The 25,213-nt window shown below is 43.1% G+C and overlaps 1 protein-coding gene across 5 annotated transcripts in view; it reads right to left on the bottom strand.

Moving 5' to 3' along the window:
- The window catches only part of ext1c (exostoses (multiple) 1c), a 76,748-nt gene that overhangs the window by 48,138 nt on the left and 3,397 nt on the right, over positions 1-25,213 (bottom strand). For 4 of the 5 annotated variants that reach the window (XM_054605462.1, XM_054605463.1, XM_054605464.1 and 1 more), the window contains one exon: positions 15,212-16,630. In XM_054605462.1, the coding sequence (XP_054461437.1) occupies positions 15,212-16,158 (947 nt within the window). In that variant the 5' untranslated portion in view covers positions 16,159-16,630. Of the gene's footprint in view, positions 1-15,211; positions 16,631-24,898; positions 25,072-25,213 lie in introns of those variants that run through there. The other variant, XM_054605465.1, reaches the window with a different exon arrangement.

Below are 25,213 nucleotides of genomic sequence, written 5' to 3'. Positions count from 1 at the left end.
TGTGTGTGTGTGTGTGGGGAGGGGGACACACGGACAATCTACTTTGTGAAGTGACTATAACCAAGAAGGTTCACACACACTGCACCTGATCACATTACATCCTTATGGGCAGAAAGGCAAGGGGATAGGGGAGCAGCAGAACAAAAGACAACAGCGCAGCAGAAGAATAAATTCTAGAAATAAAAGTAAAAGAGGCAGATATAGTAAATCTCTTTTCCTCAAGGATATAAAGCAGAAATAGAGAGTGGAAGGCGAGACAACAATGCGTATGAAAGAGGGACGTTTGTGAGAACTCATCTTACAGTTCGAGAAGGAAGGTCAATACAGGGAGAAAGAGACAGAGACGCAGTGCTCTGGTTACTGGCAGCCAGTGGACACAGAGACAGTAAGAGTGATAACCAGGGGACAGCTGGAGACACAGAAGCAGGGCTGAGTGCGCTGCCGGCCGGGCACACAGTGGGAAACATGAGCAGGGGCATGTGTGGCTTTACATGCATCTTGTGTGAAAGAGCAGGAGCAAAGACAGGAAGCAGTGAAAGAGTGTTTAGGGGCATGTGAGGGGTATGTATGGGTGGAATCCGGTGCTTGGCACTGGGTGAAAGGTTGGGAGTGACACTGAATGCCACTACCGGACTGTTAGAGGTCGTTGTAGTAGATGCCAATGGCAAGCTAATAGTGGTAATGGTATAAAGATATCACCGCAGGCAATAAATACACCAGGCTGAAGATGAACGACTCCACGAAAATTGGCAGAGTGTAAGGTACAGCGTGGAGGAACACATAATCTATCACTTTCATTCTGTTCATTTTCAGGCTGGAGGAATGGCAGGTTTGGTCTGTCGGTACACCACTTTTATCTCGGTTATACAGATTGCCATGAATGTTTATACAGAAATTCCTGATCCCCAGAGGATAATTACTAGTGCCTTCAATGATCCCAGGCTTTCTTTTTTTTTTTTTATCTTGCTCCACCAGTAGGTCAGAGTTTTCACTTTCACCTAGCTTAACATCTATTGGATATATTATCAAAAACCCTGGTACCGACAATCATTGTCCCCGGATGATGTATCCTCATGACTTTGGTGATACCATAGTCTGTAGACTGTGGGTATAAGCCTGCCATTAGCCGCGTATCCCCTGTAGCATTCTTCACCCCCCCCTTCGCAATCTCTGCTATCCTAGTGCTCAGTGCAGCATTTTTCCCACTAAGACAGCATGATAATGTGTGCAGCACTGTGGAGATCTGGCTATGCGCGACTAGTGATACCCTGACTCTTCCTCTAGCATCACAGGCAGGTTGACATATGAACAATTGGATGGATGAAAATTGAATAAAACCTGGTTCAGACCTGCATGTCTACCTCAGGATATTTTTTTAAAGCCTCCAAAAACCCACACAGGTGTTCTCAGTTAATCTGGCTTGTATAGACTAATTAAGTGACACTTTCGTGAGTCTCCTGTTGGTTTTGTTGAACGTGTTGGGGCTGGAGAAATTACACCTTTATCATTCTTATTGGTAGATGAAGATTTGCGACATCATAAATTCCCATCAAAGCTTTGACCCACCTTCAGCCTGAGCAGAGGCCTAATCAGCCTGAATAACTGAAAACACCTGTGTGGGTGTGAAGAGGCTTTAATGCTTATTTTTGGGGGAGGATTTTGACTGAACTTTGTGTTTAAGTGCTAGTAAGCAAATGTTTTGTGCTTACGTACTAAAGTAAACATCAGCGTGTTAGCATTGCCACTGTGAGAGTGTTAGTGTGCTGATGTTAGTATTTAGCACTTCACGGAGCCGCTAGCATGGCTGCACGCTCATTTTTTATTTCATTTACTTATTTTTTAAATTATATTGCATTCTAGAAAATGTAACCATGCAGTGTTTTTCCCCCCAAACCCGTCCTGACGCACCTGCTTGCTAAGGAATGGAGATGCACACTAGTACAGCGCGATGGCAGACAATGAACTTAATATGCTTAATGGTGTGTATAATGTAAAGGAAATGAGGACTGAAATAAGCGGTGGATTGGAATGAGTCAGGGCCCGCTGTAGTGTGAAGGGGCTCAGTGTGCCGAGGTTTTAATCTAGAGCGGGGACTTTTTAGGTTGAGCAACATAAAGCCCATTCTTCACACGCCACGCAGACCTGACAAAGTGGCTGTATATTGGGTGCAGTGCCATTTGGAGGAAAAGCTGTTTTGTCGCGTGCTGTAGGTGAGTTGCTCAGTGTTGTAGGCCATCTGACAAGGAAGTGCAGCAGGCCATACATCATACGCTCTGAAGTGCAACTTCGGCTTGTAGGGGTTTCGTGTCTACGGTGCAGTTTCGGAGAGACTACGGTGCAGAAGACATTTTGAGAGCAACTAAGGGGAAGTTCTGACTCTCTGCCTCTCGACTTGTTTCTCATTCATCAAAGGTGATGAGGAAGGAGACAGGCGCGAGGTACAGAGCGGTCCCAGCACGGCTATCATTAAATAAAAGTTCAACACCAGCACTCATGAGTAATTCATGATCTTCTACACATTCTTCATTGGCTAGGTAGCAGAACAAAATCCCTTATCTGGGGCACACATACCGCATTGTCTGCTGTTGGGCTTGGCAACAGTGACGCACGCACACACACACACACACACACACACACACACACACACACACACACACACACACAAACACACAGACACACTTTCCAACTCGTGATGGGTGTATTACATTTCAAAAGAAGGTAGAAAACAGGTGAGGCTGCTGGAAAGCTAAATTATTATTCTTTCCTCTTCCATGAATTTCAGTAAGACGACGAGAGAAAATAAATATGATAAGGATTTTTATCTTTTTTTAAAGTCCACTTAGGCAGTGGTTCCCACCCTCTCTCCAAACAGCAGTATTGGACAAAGAGGTGTTGGCTAAACAGCACAACAGAAGGAGTACAGTAGGTATGATTTCAAAACCTCTCTGACATTGCACAACTCGAGAGGTTAACAGTAACGGTGTGCTCCACTTGAACAGGCTGCTGCTCCGAGCTGCCCACTTGTTAATTAAAGAGGCACACAGTGTGCTCCTTTAATACTAGTATAACATGAACGATAAGCACTCCAACAACGTCTCTTAACAATCTGTCATCCGATACTAATGCCATCTCAAACACCTTAAGTGACGAACTATTTGCTCAAGTGTGGCTGAGAAAGCAGAAGACAGCCTGTACTGTCGGCACAAATAGATTGTGGAGAAGTACACCATGAACTCAGAGAGAAAAACATGTGCAAAAACCTCGATCAAGACACCCTTAATTGAAATATAAATACATGCCTCGCATATAACAAGAAACGCAAACTCATTAAAACAGAAAACTCCAAGAAAGGGAGATGTATGTATGTAGATGAGTGAAATAATGAAGCAATATATATGGAGGGTTATGAAATAGTTTGCATTAAAGAATACTAGAGGTTGCTGAGACGCTCTCTCATCCAAATCCCAGTTTAACCCCAATACCCCACAGTGTTATTAAAAACCAGGGTGCATAGATCATTGTAACACTGATAGCGCAGCATATATTTGGGGCAACCTTTGAACGCTCCAGTGGTTAGGATTATCAATATGTATCAGTCATCATCTCAAGACCGGCCAATCGGAGCGCTCCTTTCTACATCAAAAGACAGAAAGTGAAGAAAGAAGCTGCTATTAAAGAGCCTTTTCATCTTATTGCTAACTTACTACACAATATTTTTTGACCTAATTTTACAGCATATATCTTTAGTGATTTAGGGGTCCTGTGAGGAAATGCTTAAAAAAAAAAAAAAAAAAAAAAAAAGTTCAGCAGAATGTGTTTGAGACAGCCTTATTGAGGTGAAATCTTTTCTGAGTGCTGTGTGTCTGGAAGTAATGATTTGGCCGCTGGCCTTTACACATTAGAGGTTTGAACTTTTGAAACAGCTTCTGCATATGTCTTTGGTAAGGTTCAGTGTTTGTTAAATCCTAATTCAAAAAGTTAATTATCCATTAACAATTGTGCCTTACACTTTCCCCCCTGAAAGTATTATCCCTGTCTCGAACGACAGGAAACCAAGAAAGACCCAGAGATACCACTAATCTCTCATCCCCCTCGGCTCCTTAATCTCTAAACTATAGACTCGTACAGCATGTGGTGAGGTCAAAGGGCAAACAGATGCTGACAAAGACCAGTAAACAAGTGAAATCCAGGCCACGGTTGAGGTTCAGCTCCTTAACTGCATAAGGAATGAGAAATGTCTCCCTCTTTCTCTCTCCCCCAACTGCATTGTCATTGTCGAAGCTTTTACGCTCCAGTTGGTCTGGACAAAAGGGAGCAAGGTTGCCAGAGGCTTTTCCTGCTATGATCGCTGTGGTGCTAGCAGGGGTTGATAAAGGGCCCATTAGGGCACTGAATGGGCACCCATTAAGGGGACATCCACACTAGTGAGGGAGGCCCTGGGCCAAACGGCCTGCTATAAGAAACCTGATAGGCACCTGACGGACTGGAACCGCCCACTCGATATAAACCGGGGTTTTAAAGAGAAAACAAAGCACGAGCTGAGGTGATTGAGAAATTAGGAGCTGGTTGGGAAAAAACGAATGCTTTGCACAAGCAGTGAGCAAATAGTACAGTGCAACCTTATCCAAACCTCAGACAGAAAGAACAAATGTTCACAGTGGGTGGTCTGTAAAACAAACCAAATGTTACTGACATATCTGAGTCTTTTAAACATCATTTGTAAATTACTGTGTGGGGTTGAAGTCAGAGAGATGTTTGCACCCTCTCCACCCATCAGTGAAACACTGTCAGAAGAAAACCCCCATTTTCAACACCAGAAGGTGGGGACCTCGAGTCTGGCTCAGCCTGAGTCATTACAGCTAACACAACTTTTCACGCCCAAAGATGGCCGAAAGCCTGAAGCCATTATTCTTTTAAATCCAAAACAATCATAACAATCAGCCCACAAAACTGGCTATTCACCTTCGCCCTGACATGACAAGAACATAATGACAGAAAGTAAGTTCACAAAATGTTCTGCAAATCTCCACACACCAGATACATTTGGGGAATTATTATTAATTATATATATATATATATATATATATATATCAATTATTATTTATTATCGATACCATGTCCCACATGTTAAAACAAGCCTTGGTTACTCTGCCCTTTTTCTGGTTTAAAATGCTATTGCTCACACATAATGCCTTAACTACTGTCCTTACTTGAGCCAAATCTCCCACATTATCAGAGGAGACACAGACTCACTACTGTAAGTGCACAGCACCACTTCCATCGTCGTCATGGATTACACGGATCTTTAAATCATTTGAAATAAAATGGAGGCTATACCCGCAGGGATTTTTTGGCTAGTCATGGTTTGTAGCTCTGTGACCTGGGAGCTACCATTTCGGCCAAATTCCTTGAGACGATCAAAGAGGTGCGTTTTTAAAATCAGCACTGTTTTCACATATGTCTGTAATAAGTGAACACAGCGAGGTCATCCAACAGACAGAGGATATTGCAGGAAAGGTGATCTTCTTTGAAGCAGCTGGACTCTATAAACTGTTCTATATGATTAGATTTTAGGATTATTTAAGATGGAAAGACCTAAAAAATGAAGGCAGGCCTCTGCCGACAAATCAAGTGTGTCATCCCAAAGTGAACTAGCATGCTTTAACAACTGTAATGCATGCTTACAAAATTACGACTGGCATGTAAGCATCAATCATTGTTTAATGCTTACTAGGTTAGTTATTAGAAATACATTAAAAAAAAAAAAAAAACTGGGTCACCAAATGTTAAAGGGATAGTTTTACATTTTGGGAACTGCGCTTACTCGCTTTCTGCTGGATGTCAGATGAGAAAATCTTTACCACTCTTGTATCTGTCCATTAAATATGAAGCTACAGACAGCCAACAGCAGGTTAGCTTAGCTTAGATTAGCCTAGAAAGAGTGAAGATTGGAAACCGGGGGAACAAAATCCACCTACCACCACATTTAAAGCTCATCTATTAATATGCAAGATCTTGTCTTTTTTTATCCCTACAAACATAAAAGTGTATAAATGACAATTCAGTGCTTAACTATTTGAGTCTGAGCAGTAACTTACTGGAGTCCCTGCTGGTACCGGGCAACACTTCTATTAATAACTAGTGTAGGGACTGAATCAAAGGTGCAGGTGACTGTAATGTAATGACTAGAGAGGCCAACATGCTTGAGGACAGCCGGTGGTCAAGACTCCTGATCCGTCACCTCTTCCGGACTGGATTAGATGCAACCTTGTTTGACACGCTGAGGCTCATCTTGGAAAACATGGTGTTAGAGCAGGAATGCATAGATTAGCAAGTGACAGCAATGCATGTGTGCATGAGCCATGAGCAGGTCACCGACACTTTGGCGTGCGAAACAAATGTGTGTAACACTACAGACAAAGCTGGGCTGTCAAATAAAGTTTTGCCTTTATGGAGAAGAAGGGTTCTGTTGATAAGTAATGCATACCGGAGCTCTGAAATATGGTGGGAAGCTTGCAATGGACTGTAGGAGGACACTGTAAAGTTCAGTATGTGAGGGAAAAAAAAGAAAGTGAGAGGAGGACAAGATGTTGGGAGGCAAAACAAGTTTTCCTGGGTTGTGCTGAGGACACGTTCTCAGACAGTGTGAGTTGGTGAAAGAATATGTATTGGAAGCTGCAAAAGTCCTTACATATGCATGTTTGTATGCAATGCCACTTTGTTTCTATCACAGAAGTGAGACCTGCAATTGTTTTTCATGAAGACTTCCCAAATGTATGTTAAGCCTGGGTATGGCAGGTATTTTGTTATGTTACATTAGTTTCTGTAAGACTTGAGCTTGCACAACACAAAGCCATTGACACCTTTGTTAAGCCATGAGGGGGTGAGGCTCCAGTGTCACTGGTTTTGCCAACACTGATGCGTTGAACGCCCTCAGACTAGACAGTTAAATAACAATTTAGAAAGCTGGAGGAGCGAGCCTGACGAGAAACTCCAACTGAAATAGGGAGGTTGCAAATATGACTTAAGATTTCGAAAACAGTGAGCGGCGGTTGAGAGAACAATGAGGGGATGAAGATTTGACCACAAACATGTAATGAGCAATGACAAGCAGGTTCTGACTGGCTTGTGTTTGACCAAGAATACAACATTTCTCAAGGCTAAGGAATGAAAGCTGTGGCAGTCTGGGGAGCTGCAGCGGCAGACTCTCAGAGAGCGCTAACTCCCGCCAACACTAAGTTAACGTTGCGGCCAAAGAAATCATTCCCATCAGTTGAAGGGAAGTTACATTTTTTTTTTTTTTTTGACCTTGCAAACACACCTTTTGGAATTTGAGATCAAGTCTCTCATAGCTGCGGCTAAAATCAATAATAAAAACAGTGGAATCTGAACAAATTATTCCTTGGCCCAAGTAGTATCTGTACATCATGGGAGTCAGACAGTATGTTGAGATATCTTGCAAAAACACACAAGACGGAGACAAAAGATAACAGTTAAAATAAGCTTATGATGCTTTAAAAGTGAAAACATTGTCACAACTGAAAGATATGGAGAAACATTAGTATTTTCATCATTTTTCTGGCCATCTAAAAAATGAAAGTCCATTATTTAGTCTCCTGTTAGCTCTGGTCTCCACCAATTATGTTCACCAACTAGCTGCCAACTTTGTTTATCTTTTGGTTCCGTAGCCATCTGTAGCCTCATGCTGCGGCTGAAAACTATGCGAATGAGAATGGAGAGAGTGAACCAAAACATTAAAGCTGCAGTAAAACCACAACAATGAGCTGAAAGATGGTAAAACGCTACAAAGAGGAACTGCAGCAGGGTTAGGGTTAAGGTGATAGGAGATGAGCGACCCCTTTCACATGACGCACACTCTTGATCCATTGTTTATAAAAAATAAAAAAAGACTATTGCACCTTTAAAAAAAATTAATCAGCTACATTGGCCGGGGAGAATACGCGTCAATTTCATGCCCTCGGTTCAACCTTTGCTGCTCTGTTGGAGCGCTCTTTGAATTTGTAAACATATTTGACCAGGCTTCACAAAAGCACAGTGGAAGCGAGGAAGACTGATGTGTGGCATTAGAAAGATACGAGCTGGAGAGGAGGAAAAAGAACGGAGAAAGGAGTGTACAAGTGCCAGAGACTCACAAGGCTGCCTCTCACTTCCAAGTATTCTAAACAGAGACAGCGGAGACGGGCCACACAAACCGCACACACAAACCCGGACCGCAGCATCTTCAGAGGTACAATTTCACAGGCCCTAATTACATTGGGGCTGCAGCGTTTCTTATTTGGTTTGCCAAAATCTCAAATTGCACACCCGTATAGTGTTTACAGACCCAGGCACACGCGCACACAACTGTGACTGCACACACTCTTATGTTCATTCAAATTGTGAGGAGGGGGGGTGGTGTTTATTATGTCTGTTTATTATAACAATGGCACCGTTTTCCACATTGAAATCAGAATTATAACGTGCTGACATGCAGATTTCTGCAAATTTCCTGTTCAAATTACATGTGCATGAGAGCAGTTCTAAAGCATTTCCTTTCTAACTTTTTTACCGTAGACGATGTATTATTAAATCGGCCTCTCTCGCAGTCCTTCGGTTGCGTTTTGCCTGATTACTATTCTGCATTTGTTCTGAACTGTTATCCAGGTTTTAAAGTCACTCTTTCAACAACCTTGAGTTCCTTTAAAGGAGGGTCATGATGAATAATGACCCATCGGTTTCCAACACCAGCCCTTATACGCGGCGGCCGGGGCCTTTTAGGACAAACAGAGAGGTACAGCGTTTTGCCATTACACGTCACACCCACACACACACACACACACACACACACACACACACACACACACACACACACACACACACACACACACACACACACACACACACACACACACACACACACACACACACACACACACACACACACACACACACACTTCTTTGCGATTTCTGTGGTACCTTTTAGTATCTCCTTCTTCCTCCCCTCTCCGTTTTTTCACACTCTTGCTCATTTGCATTCACTGTACAATGCACGTTTCTCTTCCCTTTCTTAGAGAATTCTCTAAAGTGAGGGAAACTAGGCCATTAGGCTGCAGCACAGCTTCTCCCTTGCTTCAAGTATCCCCTCTCTTCCAACTCCCTCTTTCTCGCTCTCTCTCCCTCCCTCCTGCACCGCTCCTTTCTCGCTTTCTCCCCCGACTTGCCTGCGGTACCCCTCGCTCTTTTTCCCCTATATTTTTTTTGTAATCTTTATCACGTGACATTCTCCTTTTCTTCCTTTCTGTCTTGCTGCTCTTATTGCCCTGGGTACCACTGTGTCCTTCCTCCGACTTGTCTCTTTGCTACTTCGTTCTGTTTTCTCCCCTATCATCCATAATCCATCCGCACACACACACACAGACACACACACACACACACACACGCACACTCAGACTTACACGGCAAATTCAATAGACCTAAAAGTATTCCAGGCACCTTCTGTTCCTATTCAGATTTCTTTTTGCCTTATGGCACATTTTAATGGGATTTTTTTTTTTGGGGTGCCTCTTACCAATCATTCTGTAATTTAAAAGAGTAAAATTGTGTTAATAGAAATGGCCGGGACAGAGGTATTTAAACGTAATCCGTTTTTAAAACCTATTCAGCTAACAGCCATGAAGGTATTATCATTGTTTCATAAAGAAAAAAAACAGAAGGGGAGCTTTACGCTGCAGTCTGTGGTGGTAACTGACGGCACAGTGACGCGGTTGATCCAACGTGGGTAGAACACGGGTTGCAGACCATTTTCTTTTGGTGAATAGGCAGCAAGTAGGATTTGTTTGGGATGATTGAGGATAATCCAGAGACTTTTTCAAAATGCACTATGAAACCAGCTGACAGCATGGTCTGTGGATCGGATATCCCCTCCACACCTTGAATTTAAAATGCGTTTTGGATGATCGAATTGCAATCGGACCATACAGGTGTAACTGTACCCAAAACACATTGTGATCCGATCGGTGGTCAGGGGCGCATTCTTACCAAACTGAACGCAAGTATAAATGCCATTTAGTTTTCAATCCACATACAATAACGACGTGGGCAGATGTATGTAATCCCACACAACAGGAGGAGGACGCGACGTTTGGTTGTTTGAGCTGGACAGAGTGGACACTGGAGACAAACATTAATACAAGGTGTAAATGTGATCAGGTTAAATCAAAGCTTGATACAATCTAGATATGAGACGCATTTTAATGCAAGGTGTAAAGGGGGTCATAGAGTAACTGGGAAGCAGTTTCTAGAAAGATACCTTGCTGCTGCATATTTAAGTTTTCAGTGCTGTATTGAGGTAGCCGCAGTATTCTAAAAGGTGTAAAATACCTCAAATTCTGGACAAATAAAACCTAAACTATCTGCAAGTGCATGACCAGACACTAGGTAAATGAATGTAAATGTTAAACAAATGTCTTGGTGATTTGAGTAAACCAACTTAATTGTTCAGCAGCACTACAGTGGCAGATGGGGTTTACCAGAGGTGACCTACAATATGGCAGCAGTGTTGTTCATATGATGAGCAAATGTGTGGTTAGTAGCAGAATGTCTCACTGGCCAACAGACATTGAAATACAATCTAGGAGGGCTAGACGGAGTGACAGTTCAGTTGTTTAACTATGATGCTCTGTAGCGTCACTTTAGCCCACGTCAATTTGAATGCTTGTTATTTGCATTTAAAAAAACAACAACTTTCCTGTTCACAGAAAACAACCTGGAAGTTAAGTAAGCTACTTAATCCAACTACTGAGGCTACGTAACTCAAAATAAATGTTGACTTTTGGGGTTTCACACGCGACATCAACACCAGTCTTATTATTAATCATAATAACAATATTATTAATAACAATAATAATATTATTATTAATAATAATAACAATAATAATATTCATGTGGATATCTATATTTATTTTAAAATGTGTACTGTTTTCATTATTAATAATAAATAGTATTGTTGTTATTAATTACTACTAATAATTGAACACAAAAGCTTGTCCTTGGGGGGCAGTCACTTTACAGCCCTATTCATTTTCTCATTCGTTTTACTAGGGGGGTGGGATGTTCAGGTTTTTACTCGTGCGCGGGAATGATGTCATGACAGTTTATTGATCCGTCCATCTGAGTCCCCCCCCTGCTTCCTCCCCCCCCTCTTTGGCTCTTTGTCCGTTGGTTGCAGTCTTGTCCAGGTCCCTCGGGGCTAATCTGCTGGTGTACCAGATGCATGCGCTCATTAACCTGGTGCCACCTTCTAAGAGCCTCATTGACCGTGACACAGTGTCTCACACACAGACACAATCTCGTGCACATATAGCTGTGACAGTCAAACACACACAGGCACATGCTCGCTTGGTGACACAAACTGTTATTATTAGCATACTGGTTGTTCAGGTGTAAGGATTTTTGGCAGAAATAGTGTGAAGGACTGAAGCAAAGACATTAAGAGAGCGGGAGAATATGCCATGAGGCAGATGGAGAGGCGAGGGTGTGTCTCTACATGGTTTTCAGACAGAAACCTTGCTCATGCAGTTTGTTTATTCTCCTCTCCTCTTTCTTCTCTTCCCCAAAGGATATTCAAAGGATGCAAAAAGAGAGATGGGCCTTCACCTTCCCTCCCTCTTTCCCCCCACATCCCTCCTTCACACCTCTCTTTCTCTCTGAGGCTAAAAGCCTCCTGTTTCCATAGAAAAAGACTTCATACAAAAAGGGAGAAAGGAAAAAAAAAAATCTTCCAGCTTTTTGAGCTTTTCTTACAAACAGCAGCTGTCTCTCACACCACCACCCCCATTCACAACCTCAGAGCCGTTGCCGTATCCAAATCTACCGCAAAATACCACATGGGACCTCCCCCACTATCCTCCCCACCCCACACACCCCCTGCCCACCCGGGTGTCTAAGTAGCGGGCTGTGTGGAATAAATGAGCTCATTCATTCAGTGTGGAGCAGCCCCGTCCCCAGCCCAATGTAAACAGGCCGAAGGTAGCTAGTTATAGGCCACAGGAGCAAGGAGTGTGCTTGGATCAGAACCATCACCTAACTGCTGTAGCCGTGGGTAAACGATATTTGAAAAGTCCTATTGTATAGATACTTGCTGTGAGCGTTTCATTTGATAGCACATGAAAACAACTTGCACCTACCGTTGCCTTAGATTTAAACTTTGGGTCTAGCCGTTGGATTCTCTTATTGACAGAAAGGCTCAGTCAGTCCGACAAGAGGAGAAGCAATTCAGAGATGCAGATGCAGTTAAAAACAGTACACTGCCAGGCATTATACAGCACATAATTGTAAAGTAACTGATCTTTAGTCATTTACTTTAGTATAACTAAGTATTCATTTTACTTTTACAGTATTTCAGTTCAAGTTCTAAGTCCTGTGACATGAAACTATGACTTGAATGAACATACTACTTAGTTGGGCTAAAATAATTAGCCAATCAATCAATTAGCCGACAGACAGAAAATTATTCATCAACTATTATGACATAAATTATGGTTTAATTCACTTTTCACGCTCAAAAGGCCAGACAGCTAATGCTTTCAGCTTTGCTTCCCAAAACCCATGGATTGCCATCCATGGGTCTGTTAATCAGACGAAAGAGGGAAAAAACCTATATGAAGTCGTCACCTCAGGCTCTGATTTTTCATTATTTTCTAACCTTTAATGAACTTAACAATATCTTGAGGAAATTATCAGCTAATTAATTGATAATGAAAGTTATTCGGAGCCCCAGCCAGTTCCCTTAACTGATATAATTAAGATACTTAAGACCCCGCCTCCCAACCAATCGGAGTCTGCTCGTCACATGAGCACAGGTTCATTATGCATATGGGAAATAACTCTGGATTCGGCTGTTAGAGAATTTTACCACCTTTAGGGCCCACTGGCATCACGTCCCTTACACCAGTGTTGGAATTACACTATTTGGCCACTATGTAAAATTGGCTTCAAACTCAGGTAAAAATCAATAACCGTTGGATAGAATAATTACAAATAATGGTAAATGATGTAAGGTTAAAGTTAAGAGGAAAAACAACATATTTACCAATAAAATATTTAATAATTGTAATTAGTCTTAAAATAATACAGTAACATATTGAAATGAGTTGAAGAGGTAATGTTGATTTACATATGTGTTGAACAATATTCATTCAACAGTAGGTCAGACCGGTAACGTCGTGATCTCTACAGTAATGTGAAGCAGAGAAGTAATTACAGTCATTTAGCAGAGCTTTTATCCAAAGACTTACAATAAGTGTATTCAACTAGGTATTCCCTTCAGTGTGCATCTCCTTTCTTAAATAGCATCTAATATTACATTACAGTCCGACTTACAATCAGTAGTACATTACATATCATTCACCCATTCACACACTGATGACACTTAATAATTCTAATTTTGGAGGCAGTAGAAACTTGGGGTTACAAACAGACTGTGTACCGACCCTCTGATTGGAGTATTCACTATGGACATATTACCTAACTTCCCTTCAGTGTGAGCAGTCCGCTGGTAATGACACTTAATAATTCATTTTGGAGGCAGTAGAAAGTACAAACAGACTGTGTATGTAGTATTCACAGCCAGTCTTTCACTGAAATCCATCTTCTCCTGTGTCTGTACGTTCTGCACCATGAGACTATCCTTGGTATCTGTGTATGAACGGATGGGCACAGACTTTATAATGAGCAGCTCTGTCCGCACTAAAACTTCAGAGACTTTTATTGCAAAGTGTAAGTTAAGCAAGTAAGAGTGAAACAGAGGGGCTGTGTTAGTGAGCCATATAGCTCCTCTATATCAACCATTTAATGACTACTGTATGGAATAAATAGAATATGATGACTCTGCTTCAAACTAAACTTCAGTAGTCCTACTTATTCATCGTTCTCCACCCAGCAGAAAAGCATAAACATTTGCAATTAGATAAAAATAGATTTCAGATATTTTACATCAAATATTAACTCCCATGGATTCTAAATGACAATTTTACAATCAAAATGTCCTATTGTGTGTTTGGAGCTCATACATCTATTTCCATCTGTTTTTAAATCACTGTCTGAGCTCCAATAAGCCAGATGGAGAAAAGTACACAGAGTACGAGACATGTTTACCAAGTTGCTGCTGCAACATGTATTAGGCAGATGGGTGCGTTTCATAAAGCTTTTTATTATTAACACAACAATGGGCGCTCACATACTTGAAAACCTCTCCCTGAAACGGCCAAAGCACATTGGGCTGAAGTGGAAATATACATTGTATGATAGTATAGTTTTGTTTTAATAATGAATCATTGCTCCAAGTATTGCAGATATTGATGGTCTGTCATTTTCCAATGTCTTTTATCCACTTTACTCAACTCATTTAACACCAAAGTGGAAATGGCAAGCTTATCTCCCATTCAACAACAACAGCAACAATAATGGAGGGACTGATTTAAGAATATAATCATCATTCACACCATACACCCGGCAGCGGTTTATTCTCTGAGCTAATCAGCGATTTCACAAAGCCATTCTTTGTGGTGACCTTTGCTTTGGCTCTTTAGTTGCAGTTGTAATTAATTAGCCGTGACTGTTTATTTCTTTGTCTTAAAGCAGTACACTCCCAAATACAAAGTGGAAATGACTGCATGTGCAATTGATATTTCACAATACTCTTACTGTTCATCTATCATCCTGTGAGATTTATTTACTCCCTGAATAATAAAGGAGCTCAAGGTCAGTTAATACAAGCTGAGCACAATACAACCACTGTTTTTCTGTACTTTACTCAGAAGAAGTAAGTACAGTAAGAACTGCTGTAAATAGTGACCTGAATCTAAATTTCCAGGGACTTGAGTCTGCTAAAATCTTTGATCTCAATAGCAACTACCAAACATCATAAACTTAAACAGCCAGAACTTGTGCAGCCAAAAACAAAGAGACAAATATAACCAGTGGGACCCAAAAGCTACCGCCGACACAGCCTGTAGAAATGTGTGACAACTAATAGACCAATAAAACAGCATGTAAAGTTCAAATAAGGAGGCAAACTGAACACCACCACTGTGTGTTTCCTATAAAAAAAGAAAAAACATTTCACACCCCTATAAAACCTTAACACCTCACATCTCATTTTAACATCACCCCATTACTACCATCCCAACTTGCCACGTGACCCCGGTCTTACCTCTCATATTCCAGGTTGTCATGGTCACAGCGGGCGTCTTTGTGCTTTTCCCAGTCCTTCCCGTGGCGGCACGTCGTCAACGACACTATGTCCTTTCCATTGTGGATGTGATGAAGAGCGTTTCTGGTGTCCGAGCCGATGCCCGTCAGATAGCGCTTCCCCTTGAACATCAGCAGGTACTTCCTTCGTGGCGGTACGGTGTTCCTCACCAGCCAGCCCCGCTCTCCGCCCTTCTGCGGGTGATCCTTTGAGAACAGCGGGATGGAGACGTCAAAGCCTGGCCTGAAATGTTCCGTGTTGAGGCTGGCCTTGGCTAGGATGGCCTGGCCGATGTTGAAGCCCAGGTCCTCTGTGTAGTTTGGCCAGGTGCCCGAGTACAGGTTGAAGATCAGGTGGTTCCGCCCGTCATTCCACAGCGGGTAACCCTGGATGCGTTCATCCACATTGGGCACAAACTGTCCTGATAGCAGGTCCCGGTCTAACGTGTCTATCCCGAGCACGAACAGGCAGGCCTCACGGGGGTCTGATGTGTAGTACCGGGACTCGGCGATGGACGTCAGGATCTTCCTGTAGTTTTCGGACACACGATCATTTTTCTCTGACGGATATATATACACCCTGAACCCTTCCCTTCCTCTGCGGCGACACCGCGAGAAGTCAAAACAAGTCTCCATGCGACAGCGACTGTCCTTATAAATGGCGGACCACGCCTGGCGTCGCTGGCGGGGCGACTCGGCCGTCCCGGGGTCCGTCTGGAGCTCTTCCAGGTGGGCATAGCGGGGCAGGAAGGCCCTGTCGGTCCAGTTGGGCCAGGGGCGCACCACTTCCCCCCGCTGGCGTGTCAGCAGCCGGAGCAGACGTAGCTGGACTCCTCCGCCCCAGTAAAAGAGGACCAGCCAGCAGCACGCACACAAGCCCAGCAGACCATACTTCTTCCGCGCCTGCATGGAGGCCTGTCACAGTCTCTTTTTTCCGCTCTGTCTCTCTCTCTCTCTCTCTTGCCCTCGTCCTCTGTTCTCCCTCTCCTCTGCCCCTCAGCTTTGTGGCCTCACAGGGGCGGGGGGGGCTGTGACTTGTGACTTCTAACAAGGAGGTTCTAACGAAGGACAATGCGTTAACAAGGACATCACTGCCTCTGAGGGTGGCCCAGTCCACTTTGCCATTTAGGATGACGCAATCTGAGTTACTGACTCCCCTCGCTCAAGTCTCTGTCTGCCTTCCCCATTTGCTCTTCACTGCACTCTCAAATGTGTGTATTAGCCTGCGTGTGCTGTTGCATGCGCTGCTTCTGCTGCTTCTGTGTGCATTTCCTCCGCTGCCCGGCCTGGTTGGGAGTGATGAAGGGTGATTTCTCCGCTCTCTCGGGCCAAGCTTGCTGCCTCATGGTGCCTGGCGCGACCGTCGTCTGCAGGGCCCGTCCTGGGGGAAAGTAAACAATCAAGAATGCAGATCAGTACACAGAGTTGCTGCTCCTCGACCAACACAGAGACACGCTCAGGGATTAGTCGTGAAACGGCTGTCTCAAGAGGTGCCATAACGAACACTTTGTCCAACGGGTATGGGCTTTTATTTTGGTCAAACATGTAATCTGCAACCCCAATCACATTTCATACACACATTAAATCAAATAGCAATAAAGTAGCCCCACCGGGTAATGTTTCACAGGCAGGCAGCAGAGGAATTTGAACTGTCAAGCTGCAGCTCATAAAGAGCAAAGTACAACCCAGTGCACTTTCAAAAAGGCATCCATCCCTGACTAGCCATACAACAAAACCATATCTTTAAATCCACCTTCTCTCCATCTCCGTCCCTGTCTGGCCGCCACATTCCTGTGAAAAAGATGGATGTTTACGGGCTTGTATGTGCTGAGATGTGTGCTGCTGACTTCTGCAGCAGTCTTAGACCGGACTAGATATTATCATGCTCTTCAAGCTCTAGTTGAACTCTGACAGATACAGTTGAGGTGAAGGAGAAAATAAGAGAGCGTTTAGCATCTGAAATGGGGTTTGGGAAATTTAGAAGGAAAACAGAGCAACTTTATGGCCCTGAAACGTCCGTTCACCTTGGAGAGAGCGAGTGAAGGCTTTTTTTGTTACATCTGCAAACTGTTTTTTTTCCCAGCCTCATATTTTTACCAAACATCCCCCCATAACTTCCAAACATGTACAGTATACCGTTGGGGGTGTGTGTGTGTGTGTGTGTGTGTGTGTGTGTGTGTGTGTGTGTGTGTGTGTGTGTGTGTGTGTGTGTGTTAGGAGAACGTCTCACAGTGAAGGGCAGTGTTCGTACTGCCAGCTGCAACACAAAGGCAGCTTTCAGGTCTCACCTGGCCGCTCTCTCCCTCTACCTCTCATTCACATTCTCCGTGTCCGCCTCTTCTTCAGCCAAGCAGAAGTGACGCCTGCCTTCTCTGATTGCAATAAAACAAACAGCACACTGGTGATGTGGACAAACAATGCATCCACTGATTTACCCACCTCGAAAGGGTAGAGGAAATAAGGATTTATGTGTAGGGTGAGCTGCTTTTACTCATGATTGCATATATACACACACACTGTATGATGTGTAGTTAAAACCTCAGCTTTGTTACCGCGACCACAGTTTATCTACTGTAATTGGTTTTCAACAGTATCCGTTAACTAGTCCTAAAATCATATAAATTCCAAAATCAGAATGAAATCCTACAATTTAGGTTGGAGTTACTTGACTGTATAGGTTGATTGTAGAAGAAGCATCTGGGCTTATGAAGCCCCTAAACACATGCCTTGTAACCATGAAGAGGAGCCCTGCCAGCTCCCGAGTAAAAAGTCCCTGTAATCTGGGATTGAGCCCATGTGTGAATGGAGCTGGTCTTTGTCGGGAGAATTCACAGTGAGCGGGTAGGCGTGTTGATGAAGTCTGAGGGTGAAAAAGAAAGGTTCTGTCGGAAAGGGCCGACGCCGAAATCATTAGACAGGTTTAAAAAGGACAGCAAGAGACTCGGTTGTTTATGACCTAATTGCAAACCGTCAATACGTGACTGCGGTGTTTTCACATAATGCCCTGTCGCCCAAACTAAACAGAGTATTTCATGACAACGCGTCTTGACAAATCTCCTGTTGTGTGCCACATGTACGGACCTGATACTCCAGACATTGTCCGGAGTTCATATGAGAAAACCGCTTGAGCCTTTCTTACTGTGCCAATGCTTGAACACCACAGCCGGCGGCCAAAATGCACCAAATAATTCAGGTTACCTCCTCTGCCGGTGAGGATGTTCGTGGTTGGTTTTCTGGCACTTTCCTTGTTCCACTTCTCTGGCTGCGAATGTAGAAGCCTGAGCAGCGTGCAGTCCAAGTTGGGGAGAAATAGACACTTGGGATCCCATTACATACTCCTCATCAATAATTCACTTGCTCCTTTGGTTAAGGAATTGATTTTCCTTTCTTTACATCTCCTGCCACCAACGCACACAATTAGACCTCAATCTTCTTCAGGATACACTCCGCTGAGAGATCGGTACGAGCTCTGTCCCGATGATTTGTGGTTGTGGGGATAATTGATGATGATGATGGCAAGAAGGTGTAATAGAAAAGTGATGGAGGGGATCATTATCATGATGGTAATGATGGGCGGGAGGAATTTATTCCGTTGCCTTATATAATCTAATGCAATTGAACGCAATTGCTTTTGTTCATCTACCTGCAGTTGTCTACTAAAATAAATTGACATTGATTTAAGTGCACTGAGGTCTCTCTGTTACTGTTGGATGAACAATAGGAGTTTCTATTTCCACGCTTAAACTGCCATTTCACAATAAAAGTCGATTATATATAAACCCTTTATTAGATTTAACATATCAAATACTAGCAGCTCAAATTTAAATTGATTTGAAAATGACAATTTGAGGAGACATTTCTAAGGCAATGAGGTATTTCAGGTTGATAAGAGGATGGATGATAATAAGTGAATTTCATTGATGATATTATAACAGGATATTTGGGCATAAAATTACTCATTTTATAAGACGTTTTTATAAATAATTTCCTCATATTACTGCCCGACTTTTCCAGGTGTGTGAAAGCCTCTGTTCAACGCCATTGTATTGATCTCTATCATCCTACTTCTGTGTGCAAGGACAAACTGTACAATGGCAGTGTGTGGCCATTAACAGGGAGCAATAATGATGAATGTAAGCCAGCGTAACTCCGGGGCATGCCTGGACCAGACAACCTCCTTAGAGCTGCAAATCAGCGAGGAGACACACACACACGTGCTGGATGCACACATACACACAGGTAAGTGGCTTTAAGTGGCGAGAGAAGTCCCTCTGTCATGGATCAATGATGGATCATTATGGTTGGGTGACTAGCACTGGAAAAAAGCCACAAGGCTCATTGAAAAGAGGGGCCTGAAGGTGGAGGGACAGAGTTCAAGGAAAGGTAAGGGCAGCATTCAGAGCTCTACCATTCCACCCCTTGTCATTTGTTTCCCATCAATATCTACCTACTCTTTTTCATTCCTTTCTTCGAGGTTCTCCTCTCACCTCCTTTTACTCTCCTACTGTACCGAAATAGCTAACCAAAGGGTTTCACGTAGAAACAATAACATTCTTACGCGGTTTTCCTTTTTCAATTATTCCTGCTTCATCCTCAAAAGAGGGCTGGGGGAGGTGGGCACACAGCACTTACGCACGGACATGAGGAAGACACTCAGCAAGGCCAACAATTCTTTGATCATACTCTCGCCTTGAGTGCAAAGAAAACTACCAGGAAGGTTCACTTAGAGAGTGTGCTGAGCGAGCAATGTAATTGTGTCAACACTGCAAAGAAGAAAAAAAATAATGTCATAACGCAGGCAGCATTAAAAGCAGCTAATAAAAAGTGGCAGGTGGATCGTGTACCAAATAAAAAGTACCTTTCAGGTTGTTCGCTCACCTTGCCGTTCACCTCTCTAAAACGCTATGGTTTGGAGGAACTCTCCCACTGAACAAACTCTGATTTAAAGTTAGAATCCTCAAGAATTTCATGAACTCAAACCCCGTTTTTGATACCATTTAAGGTCAGTATTATTTCAGCAATAGCCGACATGCCCACCTCCAAATTCTCAGCAACATAACCGACTTTACTGTGCCTTGCTGTTGTACTGAAATCTACTCACACCATTTGCAGCATGAAATCGGATCACAGTTACAACTATTATTGACTGGCTTTATTAAAATAACATGAGTTAGTTAGGCTGGCCTGTTAACAGATACTCAAGTTTGTATTTCTGGAGTTGTAGCTGCTCAACCAGCAGTCCTTGCCGTATTAAATTGCACTTGCTGATACCACAAGTAACCGCAGGCGTTGCGAAATCAAACATCACTGACATGATACGTTACAACTTTAAAGGGCTGGTCTTCCTGTTGAATATAGTCCCATCAGGAGGACATGGAAGGTCAGTACTTAAAAGTATAGGAAAGGAAAAGTCGAGGGGAATAAAAGGTGAGGATGAAGGACATTATAGTGGCCTGGAAGGATAGAAAGATGAGAGGGAGAGAGACTTAATGATCGATATATAATGGATGACAGCTGGACCAAACCCTCTACTTCCTGCCCTCGATCTCTTCCCCTCTGAGGGCTGTGAGGGCTTCCCTCAACTGTTGGGAGATTTCTAACAGAACTACGCTTTTAAGTCGGGGGAACAGAATTGAAAATTTGTCGTCCCACCTGTCTCCCATGAATTGCGTTTACACAACTGTGCAGGCTTTGACGGTAAATGAACACTGACGTGCTCTGAAATTGGTGTCACCGATGATGGCCCTCTGCAGGAAATTCAGCATTTGTCAATTTCTGTTTTTCCTTCCACCAAATGGATATATTTTTTATAAAGATATTTCTGCCATTCAGGACAAGATTAGCTTTTTTTCCTTGTTTGTTCAATTTGCTGTTTTTCGGGCTACAGCGCCGGTGTTGAGCACAACGGACATTGTAAACGCTCAAAATGAAATCCACTGCCATTACAGTCATTCTCCGGGTAGCAGAGTCATTGCCACTGTATGAGCAGCAGCAACAGCAGCATTATTATGTCTGCAATGATTTGGTCAGTGACATAGCAGGTGTTAAATTGACACTGGATGGGCCAAATGCCTGGTAAAATGGTATTTCCATTCCTTTCCAAATGTTATGGTTAGCTTATGAAGACAGTCCCCCTGAATGATGGAAGCCTACCATACGCAGACGTAAATCCTGGATGACTGCACTGTATATATATATATAGCAGTGTTCAGCTGCAGCAGGCCTTTCGGTGTGTGCCTTAGTGTGCCTGAACTATTCTTACACATAGTCACATCTGGCATGTGTGTGTTTTTGCTGGCCTACAGCTGGTGACATATTAGTTCAGCAAAATGAAGTGTTCTGAAGAAAACACAAATCTTGTGGTGAGGCGAAAGGCTCCGTGGAGCTAAAATTAAAATCCCAGACTCTGTCATTACGGGCCTGAGGGATGTGACACTGTGACCAGAAGACAGCCGCACTGCATTCTCTTGTGTTATTGCAGTGGTTCCATATCTTTTTCGCTTGTGACCCCTTCAACCCAAGCTCTGTCTAGTTCTGACCCCTCAGTACAGGATGAATATGTCAATTGTATCACATATTCAACACACAAGGCGAGTTTGAACAGAGTCAAGTGCAGTTTAATACTAAAGTTCACGAATTCACTACTCAGAAATACAACAGATGAGTAACTGGTGTACTACACTTACAATGATATCGAGTATATGGAAATACTATCAAAACTTTCAAGTAAATCTTATACATAATGACTTTAAATAGCTTACATCACAAGGACAAAGCAAATATCAGGAAAACAAACATAACTTCTCATGACCCCTTGATGGGTCTCGATCCTCAGATTGGGACCCCCTGTGTCTTTGTCTTAGGGACCAGGGGGGCCAGTCGGGCATGGAGTTTGCGTATGTGCTCTGTGTGTCTATATCTGCGTGAATGTGACTGGCTGCATAGTAGCAGGGTGGCATTTCTATCTCTCTGTGACTGTTTACAACCTGAGCAGGAGTCACTGAGTGTGTGAAGTTTGTTTGTATTCATACCAGTCAGTCTGTGGCATCCAAAGAAATATCCTGCTGTGGTTGGAAACAAAATAAATGAATAAAAAAAGGGTCTGTCTCTCCTGACAGAACTGCATTAAAGGCTTACAAGCGGGATGTGATCCAGGTTCTATTTTCTGTCCTCACCTACTAGTTGCCCTTTGAAATTGAGCTGCGCTTTACACTCCCACACAGCATATGCATATATAAACAGACACACGCACATATGTGCATTTAAGTCTATGCTGAGAAAACTGGCTTTTTACTGGATAAAAAAAACCAATCTCTGTCCACACGCAGTCACTGGGGTATTTTTCAATTGGATCGACCACATCGGGACCATAATGACCATAAACTTGGTTCTTTTACAAGGCCATTTTCATAATGTGGATAACAGCACGTTCTCCTCCACCTTAATAAAACTGAGGGGGCTGAGGGACTCTGACACGGTTAATAAGATGTTTACCTCAAGCAGCCCACCCTGCGACGCGACCAGCCTCCCGACCTCGCTCACATTCCAAAACCCAGAATAATTACAAGCTGGGTTGATTAATTATGTCCCTACAATATGCTGCACTCCAACGCCACAAGTGCTAATTAACACGAACACGATGGGTAGGAACGGTTATTACGAGGTTCATGCTCGGGCTCTGAATTTGGCAAAGCTGTGTACAGTGCTACGAAAGCGGGACAGAAACCGCGTGGATCAGGCTTCATCACACGGACAGAGATCACATCAAACACTGGCACACAGCTCCGAGCGTAGAGAGTGGAAAAGCCTACTGAGGTCACTGATACAGCAAGTGCACACTGCTCTGTGTTCAGGGAGCGCGGCAGTGCTCCTGACAACACACACAGCGTGGTGTGAAATCCATCTGCCTTATTAACTGTTCCTGCTCGCAGTGCATCCCACCTGCAACTCGTCTTATCTCTGCAGCTTCGGACTAGAGGCATCCTTATGGCTGAGATCAGACAGACCAATAAACAATCTGACCTTGACAACGCAGGGATGATATACGAACTGACCCTGGGATAAGGAAGAAGGGGCACATTCCAGACGGGGAGTGTCCCTGACATCTGAGGATAAGACAGTAGCTTTTGCAGAATATGGTTTGAAAAGATCTTTTTTTTTTTTATTAACTGATTTCAAAGCTTCTTTTTGCCACCGACCATACTATGTACAAGACTAATTTTATATACAACAAGCTTATACCGGGTTGATTTTAATCCTTAATGCCAGTCCTTGATGCCAGTCCTTGCTCTCAAAATTTATTTTCATTATATATTTTGTACACAGGTACAGTAAAAACTGAATAAATGATCACTTTGTACAGTTACCCATCAGGGCTAATAGCTTTTAAAAAGGTTGCACACGGGTATTCTCAACCCCTGTAATGACTGCCTTGAATATGTAAATGCAGAATATGTCTGGAATATGAATATCTCTGTATTGGCCGATGCTTCAACAAGACAAGATTTGTCCTTCTCTTAATCACCCGGGAGGTTATTAAACAACCAACATGAATTCAAAATCCCATTAAGAAGAGGGGGTTGCCGTTACTTTAAAGTCATTTCATAAATCAGATGAAATCCAGTTGCAGCTTGCCATCAGGATCCAACCTCCCCAGAGAGCCTTTTTCTGCACATTCATTATAATATCAGCCCCTTTATTTTGGATCACTGAAGTCTTTTCTTTTTCCATCAAAAAAAAACAACCAAACAAAACTAGTGAGTTGTAAATATTTGCTGGAGGGAACTCTTGCAGCCTTGTTTTGTTTCTTGGGGATTCATTAATATGTGGAGCACTTAGTAGCATGTGAAAGGAGGCAATGTTCATCCCCTTCCTGAGCTACTGTAGCTAATATGTACTGAATGCAAGAAATGCATCCAAGGCAAACATAAGACAGAACAGAGCATCCTTTGTTTGGACTGCATTAAGAGGATATAGACCGGCAGTGTAATCCTGTTTAATGTGAAAGTAAGGTCAAAGTCAGGTGATTCAAAATAACTTCCATGTAAATGGTAATTGCCTACAGTTCTCAAGAAAGCCTATTATTTTTGTTTTACTGCCTGATTGAGGACTTTCAAACTAAGTCATGTCAGATAATGAGCATACTGATCCCCAGGTGCCTTGCACCATCACTGCCTTTGTTCCGTTCACTGTCTTTATCAGTAGTTTACATATGTCTGTAAAGACGATGTATTAAGGCTTTACATTCAGTGTATTTTAAGATTTTAGTGATTCATGTTCCACCCACAATCCTGCACTAACAAACTGTATGACAGCTGAACAAGTGTCAACATTAATTAATATTCTTGGATGTGACAGAGTAGCATACTAACGTGCAACCCACAGCCCATCTGAGCAGTGGGAGAAGTGGATCATCTGCCAAAACATCTCAACGTGAGCTGCACATTTACCAAAAGCTAAGAGAGTTGATTTAAAGCTTATATAGGATCCAAGCAACGGATAATTAACTATAACAGCAATACAATTACAGTTAATCATTTAGGTCCATGAATGCATCGGTCATACAGCGACACAGACAGTATTTGAACGCTAACGTGCGGACGTCTCTCTCTCTCTCTCTCTCTCTAAAGATGCCGCCTATTCAGCCTACCTGTCACAAAATGATACCGAGATCCGCTGCAGGTGGCGGCAGCAGGTTCATCCGGTTGACTCCACCTGAAGCACAATCACTACAGCTGCGCGCTGAACTGTTGAGCGCCCTGCTCCGGCGGCGCTGCTACAGCTCAGTCCGCCGATGACACCGGCTGCACGGGCTCAAAACACCAACTTCTCCTCCGACAGCGCGATTAAGTTTCAAAGGCTGACAGAGACACAACGCACCGTCCGGGCGCGTCCACGCAAACAGGCTAATGAGACGCCCCCTCGCGTCTGTCCTCCAAACCTCCCGGATCAAATCGCTCGACGA

The sequence above is a fragment of the Anoplopoma fimbria genome, chromosome 10, assembly GCF_027596085.1.
Source record: "Anoplopoma fimbria isolate UVic2021 breed Golden Eagle Sablefish chromosome 10, Afim_UVic_2022, whole genome shotgun sequence".
NCBI lineage: Eukaryota > Metazoa > Chordata > Actinopteri > Perciformes > Anoplopomatidae > Anoplopoma > Anoplopoma fimbria.
This window is presented reverse-complemented; position numbering and strand designations above follow the sequence as displayed.